Here is a 15,538-nt window from a genome sequence, read left to right as displayed (position 1 = left end):
AAGGATGTTCGAGTTATCACATTTGATGCATACGTGTAGGTAAGTTGTATCACAAAACATCAGACCATAGAAAAAATTTGCAATAAAGCCTAAAATATGAGGAGAATTTTTTCTCAATAAACCATAACTGTAGACGGTTTATTCTCGAAAGTTTCATTATAACTATTGTTCACATTTTGTATATCTAACAATACTTAACATTGATTATACTGATTAGCATTTTTACATAGGTTGTTTCTATCCCTAACTCACATTTTAGAACTATTTTGAAGCACTAAAGCTGGGTTTTTGTTTCATTTGCAAATGGTAAACAAAGCCTTTAAGATCAATGGGAGACTTGAAGTAATGACGTCGCATTCACATCTTACAAAGGGTATCTAAGTTTTGTGAGAATGTGTGACATATAGACAAAACATGACCTACTATATCGGATCTTAATGAAAATTTCTACCATTCTGTATCAGGGGCCACAGAACTGGTGGGGGTGCTTCAATACCTTTGACCCGTCAACTGCACCACCCCCCCCCCCCCCACACACACACACGAAAAACATTCCACAGCCTATCATCCATGTATGATTGTATTCCATCTTTTAAAATCAACCTGAAGATAGAGTAGCATTGCATTTTAGTTCCACAGTGACATGCAGTTTATAATATTAGGTTCACAGAGCTATCTACATCAAGCCTGCTAGTAGAGTGGGTTGAGATAGTAAGGTGGGTTGTGCCAGTAAGGTAGGTTGGGATAGCATGGTGGGTTAGGATAGTAAGGTGGATTGGGATAGTGGGTGGGTTGGGATAGTAAGATGGGTTGGGATACTGTAGTAAGGTAGATTGGGATGATAAAGTGGGTTGGGATAGTAAGGTGGGTTGGGGTAGTAAGGTGAGTTTAGATAGTAAGGTGGGTTGGGGTAGTAAATGGGTTGGTGCAGTAAGGTGGCTTGGGATAGCAAGGTGGGTTGGGATAGTAAGGTGGGTTGGGATAGTAAGGTGGGTTGGGATACTGTAGTAAGGTAGATTGGGATAATAAAGTGGGTTGGGATAGTAAGTGGGTTGGGGTAGTAAGGTGGGTTGGGATAATAAGGTGGGTTGGGATAATAAGGTGGATTGGGGTAGTAAGGTGGGTTGGGATAATAAGGTGGGTTGGGGTAGTAAGGTGGGTTGGGATAGTAAGGTGGGTTGGGATAGTAAGGTGGACTGGAATAGTAAGGTAGGTTGGGATAGTAAGGTGGGTTGGGATACTGTAATAAGGTAGATTGGGATAATAAAGTGGGTTGGGATAGTAAGTGGATTGGGGTAGTAAGGTGGATTGGGGTAGTAAGGTGGGTTGGGATAATAAGGTGGGTTGGGATAGTACGGTGGGCTGGGATAATAAGGTGGGTTGGAATAGTAAGGTGTATTGGGATAGTAAGGTAGGTTGGGGTAGTAAGGTAGGTTGGGATAATAAGGTGGGTTGGGATAGTAGGGTAGTTTGGGATAATAAGGAGGGTTGGAAAAGTTAAGGTGAGTTGGGATAGTAAGGTGGGTTGGGGTAGTAAGGTTGGTTGGGGTAGTAAGGTGAGTTAGGGTAGTAAGGTGGTGGGTTGGGGTAGTAAGGTGGGTTGGGGTAGTAAGGTGGGGTGGGGTAGTAAGGCAAGGTTGGAGAAGTAAGGCAGGATTGTGAAAGAAAGGCGGGTTAGGTAAGGAAAGACAGGGTTGGGGTAGAAAGGCTGGGTTGCATGAGGTCAAGTTGCCATGGGGAGGAGCTTAATGCATTCATGTTGTGAATGTGATTACTGGCCATGCACTACTGATTTTTCAAGAGGTAATGTGGGGGGGGGGGGGCCTTGGGTAGCGAAGGGAGGTTTCCTGGCACGAAGCCATAAAATAGCTGCACATACAAGCCTTACCCAGCACTGCTCTGAAACTCTAGTCATTGTAGACATGTCAGAAGAGTTCCCACACAATACATGGCTGTCTACCCAAACAAGATACATTACTCCCCATTCAGATGGTGCATGGGGTGTATTATGGCTGTAACACATTCACCACAGCAAGGCGTACTCAGTGAACCATCTCCATCAATGTCTGTATACTACAAATTGAATGGGATAGCCAAACATGCATTGTAAACTTGTGTTTCAGGATGATGTAGACAACTCCAAGTCACACTCAAGATGTGAAATTTGACATACATCACTCATACAATGAATCCAGAATCATTCCATGACACACCTTACAAACATAGTTTACAATGTATAAGCTTGTAAGGCACTCATTAAATCACACATTTGTCAATAACTCCAGGCTCTTGGTAATGCACTTCACACTTGATTTTGTTGACTGAGGTTTAGCTGTCAGTCAGATCCCCCTGCCCTTCCTTTGTACAAAGAAATAACATCCAACAATGATAGCCTGTCCCTCATACAATGATAATGAAACAAACCATGTTATTACCCTCATCACTAAAGATTGCTTGTCCCCTTAATCACGCAGCAAGCTGGATCGGAAATCCTGTTTCCATGTGGAATGTGATAGGTCCAGGGAGGGGTTGTAGTACAGTAGGGTGAAGAATGGGGGGGGATGAAACAAGGAGACAGAGAGAAACAGGGGGAGAAGGGTGAGGGGCAGGGAGGGGTGAGGTAAGGAGTAGAGAAGGTAAGAGACCAAGAAGGGTAAGGGGAAGAGGGGGTGAGGGATAGGGAGGGGTAGGGATAGAGAGGAGTAAGGGATAGGGAGGGATAGGGAGGGGTAAGGGATAGGGAGAGATGAGGGGTAGGAGGGTAAGGGATGGGAAGGTGAGGGATGGGAGGGGTGAGGAATAGAGAGGGATGAGGGATAAGGAGGGGTGAGAGGGATGGGAGGGTAAGGGATGGGAGGGATAAGGACGAATGTGGAGTAGGGAGAGGTATTACAGGAACAGGGAAAAGTGAGGGGCAGAGATGGGTGATGACAGAGAGGGGGATAGAGATGAGTGAGGAGCAGAGATGGATAAGGGGCAGGGAGGGGTAAGGTACAGAGGAGTGAGGAACAGAAAGGGAGGCGTAGGGAGAGGTATGGAAAACAGAGGAGTGGGGCGCAGGTGGATAAGGGGCAAAAAGGGTGGGGGGCAAAGAGGGATAAGGGGCATGAAGGGGAAAGGGTACTAAAGGGGCAAAGGGCAGGGAGGAGATGAAGAACAGGAGGGGTCCGGAAGGGAGAGGAGTGAGCGGCAGGGAGCTGGGGGAGAGCGGCAAAGGGAACAAGGGGGTTGTGAGGGGGAAAGAGTGGAGAGTCACCCATCTCTGTCATACTTCATTAAAGAATGGGTGACTGAACACCCCACTTTTAGAGCACAAATGTGTCTGTGTGTTAGCATTTATGTGCAAGCCTGTAGTGCGGAGAGAATGTGTGTGTCAACCTGTGTAATAAAGTCTGTGAACAGATGTGTGTGCTTGTAAATGTGTGCAACAGTCTGTGAGTGCCTGTATGTGCTTGTCTACGTGTGTCTGTGTGTGAGAACATGGAATAGAGGATGCCAGTTGAACTCTAAGGTTGTTTCCAACAATGGCCCACGTTCATCACCACCTGCTGGTCCTGACACCCATCATACGTGTCTATGGGTGACACTAGTCACCCCTCACGATGAGGCTGATGTCAGGGGTGGGAGGGAGGGTAAGGCATGGAGACTGGGGAGTGGTACACCTACACTCTTTCCTGCTATCGGCATTCTTCCCAGACTACACTGAAACATGAAGTTATGTGGCGTCGTAAATGATGCTCAGCATATGTTTCATAAGTTGTACTCATATTACATCTGCCTATAAAGTCATATTCTTAAGGTTAACAAGAGCTAGACATTTTCACTTGATCTAGACTGGTATAAATCTGAACTTTTAACAGACGTCTAAGTTCCATAGAGGTAAGACAAAGAACATCACACACAAGGATTCCTTACGTTCAATGCAATATGATTTATCATCAAAACATCTTCACTGCACAAACTGAAATACCTGTTAACAACTCTCAAGAAGAAAAGTTGTTGTTCAGCTCCTGATCCTAGGGTTCTTTTGATAAAAGTGGATCCACTCAAGAAACAGGCATTTCAATTGTCATTTGAAGGGCTGTTGTTTCTTCTTGTTCTTCTACATTCCATGCCTTGAAACTCATCAAAACAGTTTTGTTCATGACAATTATGAAGTTGTTATTTGCCTTGAAGTGGTGGGAAAGGAGGAAATCACGTTCTAACCTCGTAGCTCTCACAAAGCATTCACCTCAAGAGCGCTGTTAATTGCCGAGTGCATTCAATGTCAAATGCAAAATCTATCTTTCAAAACCTTAAGGAGGCTGAAGTCAACTGGAATTTGATAACCTCAGTTATTTCTTCTCCATTTCAAGTACCAATATAGCATGCCAAATAATACACATCTCACTTCCTATAGTTGAAAATGAGAGAACATTAACCAAGTGTGCCAAATGATACACACCTTACTTCCTATAATTGAAAATGAAAGAACATTAACGAAGTGTAAGATGAGACCTATCGACAAATTTTCTGATATCATACGAGTGTGGCGTGATGACCATCCAAAATTTGGCACGACAGTCAAGCCCCGTGTGTCAAGTTGCACCTACATATTTAACGCTGTTTCAATGAAGGTGGTTTGAGTCACTTCCTAGAAGTAACTCCATAGGTTATCATTGAATATTATTCTATGCAAGGAAATAAGAGGAAACGCCCTTTGTAAAACTAGAACACATTTGATATGTTGACACAAAACACAGTCAAAGCTCATGGCTTTCTTCCTCATAACTGCAATTACATATCCACACCACTGAGAGCAAAAAAGGGCAAAAGCAACTCAAAAGCATGCTTTGCTATGTTTTTTCTGCCTCAAGTCAGCATCATATTCTTGGCAATTTTCATATGCAGTTGCTATTTCATGAATGTGTGCATGAGGGGAAGGTTCAATAAGAATTCTAGCAAGATTCTCTTGTAAATGCCTAAAGAGCATTTGATAGAAGAAGTACTTGGTTTGCAATAATTCTTACCAACTGATGTATTGATAATCAGTAGCCATCTTAAAGGACAAGTTCACCTTCATAAACATAAGGATTGAGAAAATGCAACAATATTAGTAGAACACATCAGTGAAAGTTTGAGGAAAATTGGACAATCGATGCAAAAGTTATGAATTTTTTAAATTTTTGTGTTGGAACCGCTGTATGAGGAGACTACTACAGCTTGTGAGTCATATGCGTACAACAGTATGAAGAAAATATAAAAGAAAATTCAACATATTTTTACTTTTTCGCATAATAAAAGAGCAATTGACTTGCCTCTTTCTAAAGGCAGGGGGAATAATATTACCCATAACATTTATCGGTAACGAGTGAGGGGAATTTGTACTTTTTTCAAAAGATGGAATTTTGTGCAATTCTCTTTATATTTTCCTTACATTGTTGTACGCATGTGACATCTAAGTTATTCATACACTGCAGTAGTCTTCTCATCCAGCAGGTACTGCACAAAAACTTCAAAAATTCATAACTTTTGAACGGATTGTCTGATTTTCCTCAAACTTTCAATGATGTGTTCTACTAATATTGCTACATTCTCTCAATCCTTATGTTTATGAAGATGAACTTGTCCTTTAAGTACTGTATCATACGGCATATACTGTATCATACGGCACATACTGTATACGCTGCTATTTTTGCGAGGGTTTAATTTTTGCGAATTTTGCGAATCACAGTTGGAACGCGAATTTAACAACACGCGAAAATGTCACCACACACTAAGGTAGTAGTGCGCTTATGAAGGCCTCTGTGTCAATTCGCGAAAACAACATCTCGCGAAAATGTCTGTGACCTTCTCACTCGCGAAAATATCTGTATGCAAAAATAACAGCGTATACAGTATTTCATACGGCTTTTATTTTACTTGATTTTGCAAGTAGGGTGCTGTTCACAAATTTGATAACAAATGAAAATAATAACTCTGATTCTGACATGAATGCAACATGCAGGCGTACATTTCTTGATCCATTGCTATACTCCACGATCATGAATTCAATCACTCGCTAAAATGTTGGGAAGTCCTGATTTGCAAAAAAAAAATAAAAAAAAATAGACTCACTAAGCATATATGGTGATTACAGTATTACAATAGGCCATGACTTCATGTTATCAATGTGCAAGAAAGACAATCTGTACTACACACTGTACCTATAGATTTTTCCATGACCTGCAAATGATCAGTGTACTGTACTCACAAGATTATACATGTTTATTCTTATTCAAAGGGTATAAAAGAAAAAAAATGTATTTGATATAATCAATGGCTTGTAATTTATGCAGCCAAATAACCACAATTCATGGATTAACCTTTCAACAAGAAACAAAATACTGGAGGCATTTTCTTCTCCATCTAATTCCATATTACAGAGAAGTCATCCTGCATTCAATAAATAAAACATTTGTTGAATTGTCAGGCTTGATGTAGTGTTCTAGAAAAGAGGGAAAATATGACATCATTAACAATAGGTAATGTCTCCCCTGGCATCCTGTCCTATCTTTCCTATCATCCAAACTGACAAAACTCAAGATGTCTGCAATACAGACTGTGTGCTACACAGAAATGGGATGTCACTGCACACAGCATCATGTACAGTCCCCCCACAGCTCATGCAGCGAGATCAGCTCAAGAGCAGCTAATCATCACCACCGATTACTGGCACATTCCTGGCAAACGTGACATCACCACACATCGCAGCTCGCCGAGAGCTGCAAAACGTGACTGACATCTCCCTAATTAATCCTGGCGTTACGTCTTCGATGACAGTCGACATCACTATTTCCTATGTGTTTGTTATGTCTGGGAGTAAGCTGGAGATTCAAATAGGCCGATGCTGGTGGCAGCGAATGTCTGGCTCATCCATGTGTAAGCCTACGCACGTGTGTGCATATGTGTGTCTGTATGTCTGTCTGTCTTTCTGTATGTGTCTGTAAGGCAATACTACAAGTCAGTTCAGGTAAGAGTGACCCAGACAGATTAATGCCTGCAGACAGGGCCATCCATGCTTGCCTTGTTGCTGGATTTTATGATGTGGGTCAGAGCTGTGGTGACAAAGCTGCTGCCCGAAAATATCCAGAAGGTATACTGTATAGTGTCCAGGGTCATGTCATAGTCCGGCACATAGACAAGGGTTCAGCAGGGTAGGGCTCAAAATCTGCGCAAAGAACTGGCTCATATCCTAATATATAAGGAGACCAAAGATAGTACCCTACTCATTCTGGTCTATCACCTCCTTCTTTCTTCCTCCAAAGTGCCCTGTCTCAAACTTTGAGTACTTTCTAGTGTAGATGGCACAAACGAAAAGTACTATAAAAGTGATTATTTTCACACAAGTTATTTTTCGTGCTTAGCCAGTTTTTATGAATTTTGCATGTTTTTAATTCCATGAAATTGAGACTTTCATCGGTGGAACACAAAGCAAGCAAAAATGCTCACATGCTTTAAATTTCCAAAAGCAACTTTCCTCAGCATGTATACTTTGTCACACACCCCACCTTCTGCACATATATGAATAATATTCATTTCTGAGCTCTGCCTCTTATACAATACTAAACATGGATAGTGGATGAGACGCCTGTCCAGAGATCAGGAGGTCATAGGTTCGATTCCTGCTCGAGTATGTACGCCCCTGATTTCTTGTATCATGGCTACTACTAAAACACTGATCAATTCAGTCTTATATACGTCAATATAGGGCAATTTGTCAATCATTTGCAAAAACAACTCAACCGAAAAATTTCATGAATTTAAATAATTACGCAGTCCCCGCTGCATGCTGTGAGCATTAGGACCAACACTGACTGTTGGGCGGAAGCTCGGTGGTCTAGTGGATAAGACGTAGGAGGGTGTAGGTTCAAATCCTGCTGGAGTATGTATGCCCCTGATTTCTAATGACATGTCTGCTACTAAAACTCTGATCAATTCAGTGCTTATTTACATCAATGTAGGGCAATCTGTCAATCAGCAATAAAAACACAACTCGACGGAAGAATTTCATCAATTTGAAAAATATTAAACATGTATTTTTTTTAAGTATTTTTTTTATGTTTCATACTGTTTATGTGCCTACAAGCCGTTACAGCTTGCAATCTGAAATGAGTCTTAAAGCATTGCAGCCGATTACAGGCTCGTTATCATACAGGTACTGCCTTGTTGAAAATACACTACTGTCTCTACTAGTACTTCAGACCAGTTGCATTCAAACAAAACATTACAAAAATGTGGATGAGTACTCAGTAAAGGCCTACAGATGGCCAACATCTGTCTTTGAAAGCATTTGGAAGTGACAAAACAAATTACTGACCAATAAAGAATCGGCAACTAAGATAGACTTCATTGATTTATCACCTTTTATATTATATTTTTTTTAGTTTCGTAACTGACTAATATCATTTTAGTATTTTCAAATCTATTGACATGAAAACAATAAATCAAAGACTGGGTGGTATCATTCACCATTAGTAAAGTTTGTTTGTGTGCTTGTTTTCAGTTACAAAAAATATACCAAGCAGACACATGCAGAATACAACTAGTACACAATACTCACATGTGCTCTTGATGACATGCTTATCATAAGTTTTAGTTGGACAGTGAATGTAGCACTTGCATCGATGATGATGTTCTAAATAATACTGCATGCAAAGTTAGATCTTTAGGAAGAGATAAACAGACAGCCGAGTGAGAGAGAAGGGGTTAATAGTCAAGAATCCTAGCTTTTAGCTAGAGGTAGAGGGGGTGAATGTTGCATGGAAGCAGCTCATTTGCTAGACCTTGCTCTCTGGGCAGGAGAGATAATTGAAAAATAAAAGGAAAAAAAAGCTTACTGTAAGAAAACACTGGGGAGGTTGGAGGATGGGAACAGCATGATTGATAGAAGGAATGATAATTGATAATGAGGAGGGGGCAAGTCCAAACTGACCTAGTTTTTTATGGAAGGTGAATGTGGCCCTAAAGAGGCTCGTCTGTCGAACCTGGCTTCGGAAGACAACGCGCAACTCGTTGTCTCGTGACTGCACTAGGAGTGGTAGAGGCTCCTCCCCGTTGCACAGTGTCGCCAGGGGCGACGAGTTGCCCACACCCACGTCCTTCACCACGAGGCGAGGCAGGCAGTTGCGGTATGAAACGCCCTCTAACTGCGTTATGTTGAGAAGGATGTAGTGGTCCGGAGGAGCAAAGATGCGGTATCGGCAGGTGGTCGTGTGCCCTGGAGGGGAGCGTGCAGTGTTGGGGGATGGGGTAGGGAGGCTGTTGGTGATTAGGCCTGGCGCGTCCGTGTATCTCTTGGAGCATTCAGCTGCAAGCAGGAACAAAACAGTAAAAAAACATCACTAATTGATAAAAAATACTCATGTCGATTTCGAAACAGGTCAACTGACTGACTGTCATTTCATGGACTTATCCATCCATTGAAGAACGAAATCAATGACTAATCAAGCAATCTGTTGAAATCTATCTAATATCAATCAGCAATGTATAGAGAAGCTGTCACCATAACAAGTGGTAACAGGACTCAGTATTGACATGGATGAAGGGCTACCATGAAAGCTTCACATTCATGACTACAATGATGTGCCAGACACCCATTGTCACCTCGTATTTGGTGCATGGTTCCCCGGGTTTGTGATGCGCTTTGGCTTCTTTTACTGTGGTTAGCCAGTTGTAAAATGAGGGGAGCCGCTGCTTTCGGTTTCCAGTCCAGGCAGAGAGAGGGAGAAAGAGAGACTAACTGATTCATTCACACTGAGCCAGAGAGTACAATGCAATATTTGACTTCTAATCTCACCCCATTTCCCTCTCTGCAGACATACTCAAATACCTGTGGTTTTCAGCTAGACATTTTTTTTGTCCATTCTTCTAACCACATTGTGCTCTCTTGGTGGTTACTTAACCTAAACAGTGTTGACGGAACACTTTGCCACAAATGCACAAATACAAGAAAATTTATACAGCCTGAACCAACTTTAAGTGACACAAATCAAAAGAACTCATAGTACCAAAATCAACACATCAAGGACTCCATGATATGAAATGGTTTTGGGTACACTGACTTTTTCCTCCCACAGACTGCTGTACTTTCTTGAGGTTTGACATTCTTAAGATTTGCGGTTTACCACCACTTCTGCTACACCACCTTTGCGGTTAACAAATGATTACCGAGTAATTTGCGGTTTCGTCTCGTTGTGGATGACACTCCAACTCCAAGCTGGAGAAGGCCTTGTATGTTAACAGAGAGACAGTAGGATGGCCTGGTCTAAGACCTGACACCAATATTATTAATTTGTCACTCATTCTACTTAAAGCCTCTCTCTATCATTATAACACTTCCGAGATTCAAGACTCCAGAAATGCTAGCATTCACCAACAGAGACACATGAAGTTGTTACACAGCCTATGCCTTCTATATAACCTTGAAGGAGATACCACCAAAAAAAAAAAAAAAAAAAAAAAAAAAATTACGATGATAGTCACATTTATGAGACAAGACCTGTAAAGTCATTATCAATATATGATAAAACCTTTCTTAAACTCTATCATTATGTTCATACATTTGGCCATAGATTGCAATACATTTGGCCATAGATTGCAATATATTTTGCCATAAATTGCCAAACTATTTACTGGCATTCCATTAATCCCCCCCCCCCCCATAAAAAGAAAAGATATGATAATATTGTAATAATTCATATTTTTGCAGAGTAACGTGAGGTACTTGAGTTGCTAAGACAATTTGTGTCATAAAAGTTTAGTATAATGCAGCAAATGGATACCTGCACATGTGTTTTCAATATTACCTTGTATAATAGACTCAGCTTTATGAGGCAATCAGAAACAGACTACATGATATGATTTCGGTACTACAGGTAGCTCTCTATTGTTCTCATTTAATGTAGGATGTACATGTATACACTTTTCTTAATAACATAAATAGTTATTATTATTATCATCATTCATAATACACCGGGATAAATGTGAAAGATGGACTCACTTTGTCACTCGTTGCATGTAACCAAAACTGAGCAGTGAAATGTTGGTTATTTAAGATAATTTTATGCAACAAGATGAAACTGCATCAAAAGAATTCAAATTCTCTCAATATTTTCAATCCCTCTGATTGACTGCACATTTACATGCTTTTTCTCTTTTGCTGTTAAAGTTTCTTCAGACTCTGCATTGAGAAATCCCCTTTGTAAAATATTGTGGATATAATATGAATCAGGTTTATATAAAGCTGACTGATGCTGGACTGATGTTTATTTCAAAGAATTAAAAAGACACTTGGTAAGTTAGATGTCTGTTTGTCCATGAGTCTCTCTCCTCCCAGCTTCAGCTCATTTCCACGACGAATGACGAGACAGTCTGTCCATCTCTTGATAGGACGGGAAGGAGGTGAAGCTGACATTAGCGATGAGTTGACAGGAATCAGCATTTTCTCCTTCAGACAATAGTAGTAAGACGCATGACATATGGCCGCATGCCAAGACTGTGGAGGGAACAAGGTATCCGAAACGCTGGGTATCCGAGACGCTGGGTATCCAAGACGCTGGGTATCCGAGACAGAGAGTATCCGAGACAAGATGTAGGAGGACCGAGGGGAGAAGCAAGAAATGTGTCATCGGGAAAAGAGGGGGCGGCCTCGGGCATCTTGAGATCGCAGGAAAAATGTTTGGAGTGTTGTTATAGCTCAGATCCTTCCACGCCCAGACCAAAATAGCCGGCTCTGTCACCATCGGTGTGTTTGTAGCACCAAGGCATTCCTCCTCTCAGCTTCAAATGGTCATTTCTACTCTTGAGAATCAACTATAATATTTGTTGTATTGAATATCTATCTTTCAAAAAAAAAAAAAAATTTAGGTCATATGACACATTTTCATCTCTCGTATAAGAAAAAGATCAACAAAAGTACAGAAGAACAGAAAAGTCTGAACAAAACCTCAACATGAAATGGAACCTGGTACAGGTTCATTCTTCCTCACACTTCCTTACCTCATCCCCCAATTCCCACCCAACACCTCCTATCCCCCACTCCCTATCCAACACCCCCATCCCTGACTTACTATGTGTACCCCACACTACCCCTTCCTCCCCTCCTCCCACTCCCCATGATAGTCAAGCCTTCTTCACACCTTCAGCTAGAACAAGCCAAGTTTTCATAATTGACAGATTACACTTTTCACACCCCCACGGACACACACTCTCACACTTTGCATTGTTCCTATTACCATAAAACTCTCTTTAAATGAAGGTTCTTCTTTTAAAAACAAGCAATTTATCAATATTCAATTCGCACCAGCTCTACAGGTAATTTCAGCCATATCATATTCACTCATGAAAGACTTCCTACTCATTAAAGAAACACACATAATTCTCTGATCACTATTCCAACTCATGGCCAACATGGATGATGTTCACTGCCAGAATTCAAATCTACACATCTGACAGTTTTGGGTTGCTGGTTGGTGCTTTGTCTTTTTGTTTTGTTTTTTTGTTTCTGTCTGATTCAGAAAAAAAGGAGGCGCCACTCAATGTCATCTGGTCCCCATTTTTCATTTCCTCTTCTTCTAATGCAATGAATCAATTGTCATTACTGATACGAAGCAACTTTATTGCCAAATACAAATTTCAGCATGTTTTGTGTCCATCAACTTTTTTTTTTTTCTTCAAATAGAAGGATTCATGTGGACCATACACATCATATTATCCTTCTGATTATGTTTTCAGGTCTCACACTGCAGAAGAACAGCAGCTCACAGCAAACAGTAATAGTGGTACTGCAAAACTAGAAAAATTCACAAATTGGAGCCGACAGCGTTTTTCACGGCGTGAAACTTTTGTGATATCGCCACTGGCAGTAGACAAGAACTGTCGCATTTTACTTTTGCGAATCTTGGCTCATCGTACAAGTTTCGCAAATTGCCACTGGCACTCAATGCATTGTGTAGGCAAGAACTTTCACATGCATTTTATTTTGCAAATCTCGGCTCCTTGTAAAAGTTTTGTGCACACAAAAAATTTCTAGTTTTACAGTAATCAACCTTGACAAGATGGCAATTTCTTAAGTTGTTGCTACTAAACTGCACCAGTAAATGCAAACTGCTCGAACAACTTTCCATGTATTAGTACAATAAGTGGATTCCATATGACTTAGTTAATTTAAGACCACAAGCATACAATATGGCACAATAAGACTACATTGTAATCATTTATAAGCAGCACAAGTTTTGAATTATTTGTCTTAAGAAGGGCAAGATAAAGTTCTGAGGTAAGAATTATTATTTATTTATGCAAATATACATGAATAATGAAAATAATAGAAATAATAATAGTACTAATGTTATTAACAATAACAATGATAACAATAAAACTAAAAATCATTAAAAAAAATGATGGCTGGCAACTTTCAGGGAATTCAGAATTGCCTATTCCTCATTATGAATATAATTAATTATTTAAAGTCAAGGGTTATACTGCCATTCAGATCTGTATGATGACTACATACAGCAGCACACAGATACCATCAGTGATCACTCTTCTCATCACCCTTCCATAGTTACCAAGATGTTACCATGGCAATGCATTCTCTACCACCTCCTAAAATGAGTCTTTCACATTGATACCTCAAGACAAACTTATGTGCCAAAATTCATAAAATCTGCTCTAAATAAAAAGAACATTGTTTGCTCATATAGGCCTGTTTTTAAGGGGCACATGAACCATTTTGCAAAGGATGCTAATGTTGTTAAAATGGCAAAGTACAAAATCCATACATTTCAGGTGGCAAAAGATTGCAAAAGGAACGTGGGGATTTTGAAGCATCATCAGTTGTTCGAGGGGCATATTTAATAGTATTGAGGGAATTTCAACAAATTTTGTCATTTCTTGCAGATACTTCCAGGATTCAGGGTCGTGATTAGCTCATGATTTGCTCATAATTTGTTCTTGAAAATGTATTTGCGTTGTCATACTCATCAGACGTGAGCAATGCTTGCAATATCTACACATACTCTCTCTAATCATGTCACATGGGATAAAATGACAATGATCCCTCCCTTAAACAAGGATGTTGAGCTGAGCAGAGTGTATGATAGATAGGCTGAATTTCACATGAAGTCAGAATAGTTTACAGTCCCGCTCGCGGTAACCTGTGGGGGTCCGTGTCACTCCCGCGATTACCGCGTATGCCCGCGTCCTCCCGCGTACTCCCGCGCTCTGTCATGCAGAATTTTCGCAAGTCCGTGGACGATGTGTGCGGCGCCAAAAATCGCGACAATACCGCACACAGTACAGGGAACTCCCGCCCACACGAGCGAGTGCGAGTTGTACGATCGCGATTGCAGCATGCATGCACACTGTGCACAGCACAGCTAGCAGCGCGCGATTCAACGTTGTGCTTGTCGTGCTGTTCCTGACGACGCAATGTGCACTGTATGTGTTACGAGTGGCGTAATCACAGTACAAAACTTGCACATTGAAAAACAAATGTGGAATTAATCCCAGCAAAACCCAAGTAAAATTTATGCTACATATCATTAAAGACTAGAAGACATTCGCATTGGACCACGAACGCAACGGTATAATATCGTTACCTTCTCATTTCGAGCGAGTCCCGAGGAGGCATCGAACGGCAAGAATCAATGCAACATGACAGTTTATGCAGAACGTTGAATTTATTTCCAGTCCCATGAAAACAGCACGATGTGTTTTTGCTATAGTAGTACAGTATTCCTGTAGGTACGTAAAGTACAGTTTGTAGGCCCACTGGTAACTGACGCACCTGTGTCTCACATCTAGTTCTCCGACCGTGCTGTATGACCGCCGAGTCGATTGGTTGGCAGTACCAAAAATAATAATAATAATAATAATGATAATAATAATGATAATAATAATGATAATAAATAAATAAATAAATAATATTGCCTTCCATGTGTTTCTGGTACCGCATGAGCTATTAATAAGCCTGTGCTAGTTCGTATCAGCTGTTCCCTGTCACAGCGTAAGGCAACGTACCGTACGAGAAAGATTTTTTTTTTTTTTAAATTTCCATTTGTTTGCTTTACTTATGGCCTATATATTTGCCGTAACTTTATGCCACGAACGTCAGAGAATTAAGTTTAGCAGAGAACCATATGAAAACACGTGTAGCCCCTAAAGAACGTGTATTCCCCGAAATGTCATTGATACTCACAACCTGTCGAGAAAAATGCGACCACAACAGCTGGCACGCGCGATCGACAATTTGTTGAGCGCCCCGCGGCCCGTTGCACTGTTTGTTTATTAAATTTGCTTAAGTTATATGAAAAGCTAGGAACCATACCGTCCTCATACGAAAAATAGAGCTAGAAAACAACTGTCGTATCGCTTAGAAATATCCGTAAGGAAATTATAGAGCTAAAAGAAAATTATGATGTCATGATAATAATGACATAAATGATTATTGGAATTAGCTTATGTGAAGTGAGTAAATGGACGGCACAGACCCCTTGCAAAATGAGAGGAGACAATAAAA

The 15,538-nt window shown here is 40.7% G+C and overlaps 1 protein-coding gene across 1 annotated transcript in view; it reads right to left on the bottom strand.

The window, feature by feature from the left end:
- The window catches only part of LOC139734116 (uncharacterized), a 76,663-nt gene that overhangs the window by 16,478 nt on the left and 44,647 nt on the right, over positions 1 to 15,538 (bottom strand). The window contains exon 3 of the mRNA XM_071644932.1: positions 8,954 to 9,328. Within this exon, the coding sequence (XP_071501033.1) occupies positions 8,954 to 9,328 (375 nt within the window). The remainder of the gene's footprint in view (positions 1 to 8,953; positions 9,329 to 15,538) is intronic.

Source organism: Diadema antillarum, unplaced genomic scaffold (assembly GCF_040938485.1).
Source record: "Diadema antillarum isolate AM-2024a unplaced genomic scaffold, OU_Dant_1.0 seq00000511_RagTag, whole genome shotgun sequence".
Taxonomy (NCBI): Eukaryota; Metazoa; Echinodermata; class Echinoidea; order Diadematoida; family Diadematidae; genus Diadema; species Diadema antillarum.
This window is presented reverse-complemented; position numbering and strand designations above follow the sequence as displayed.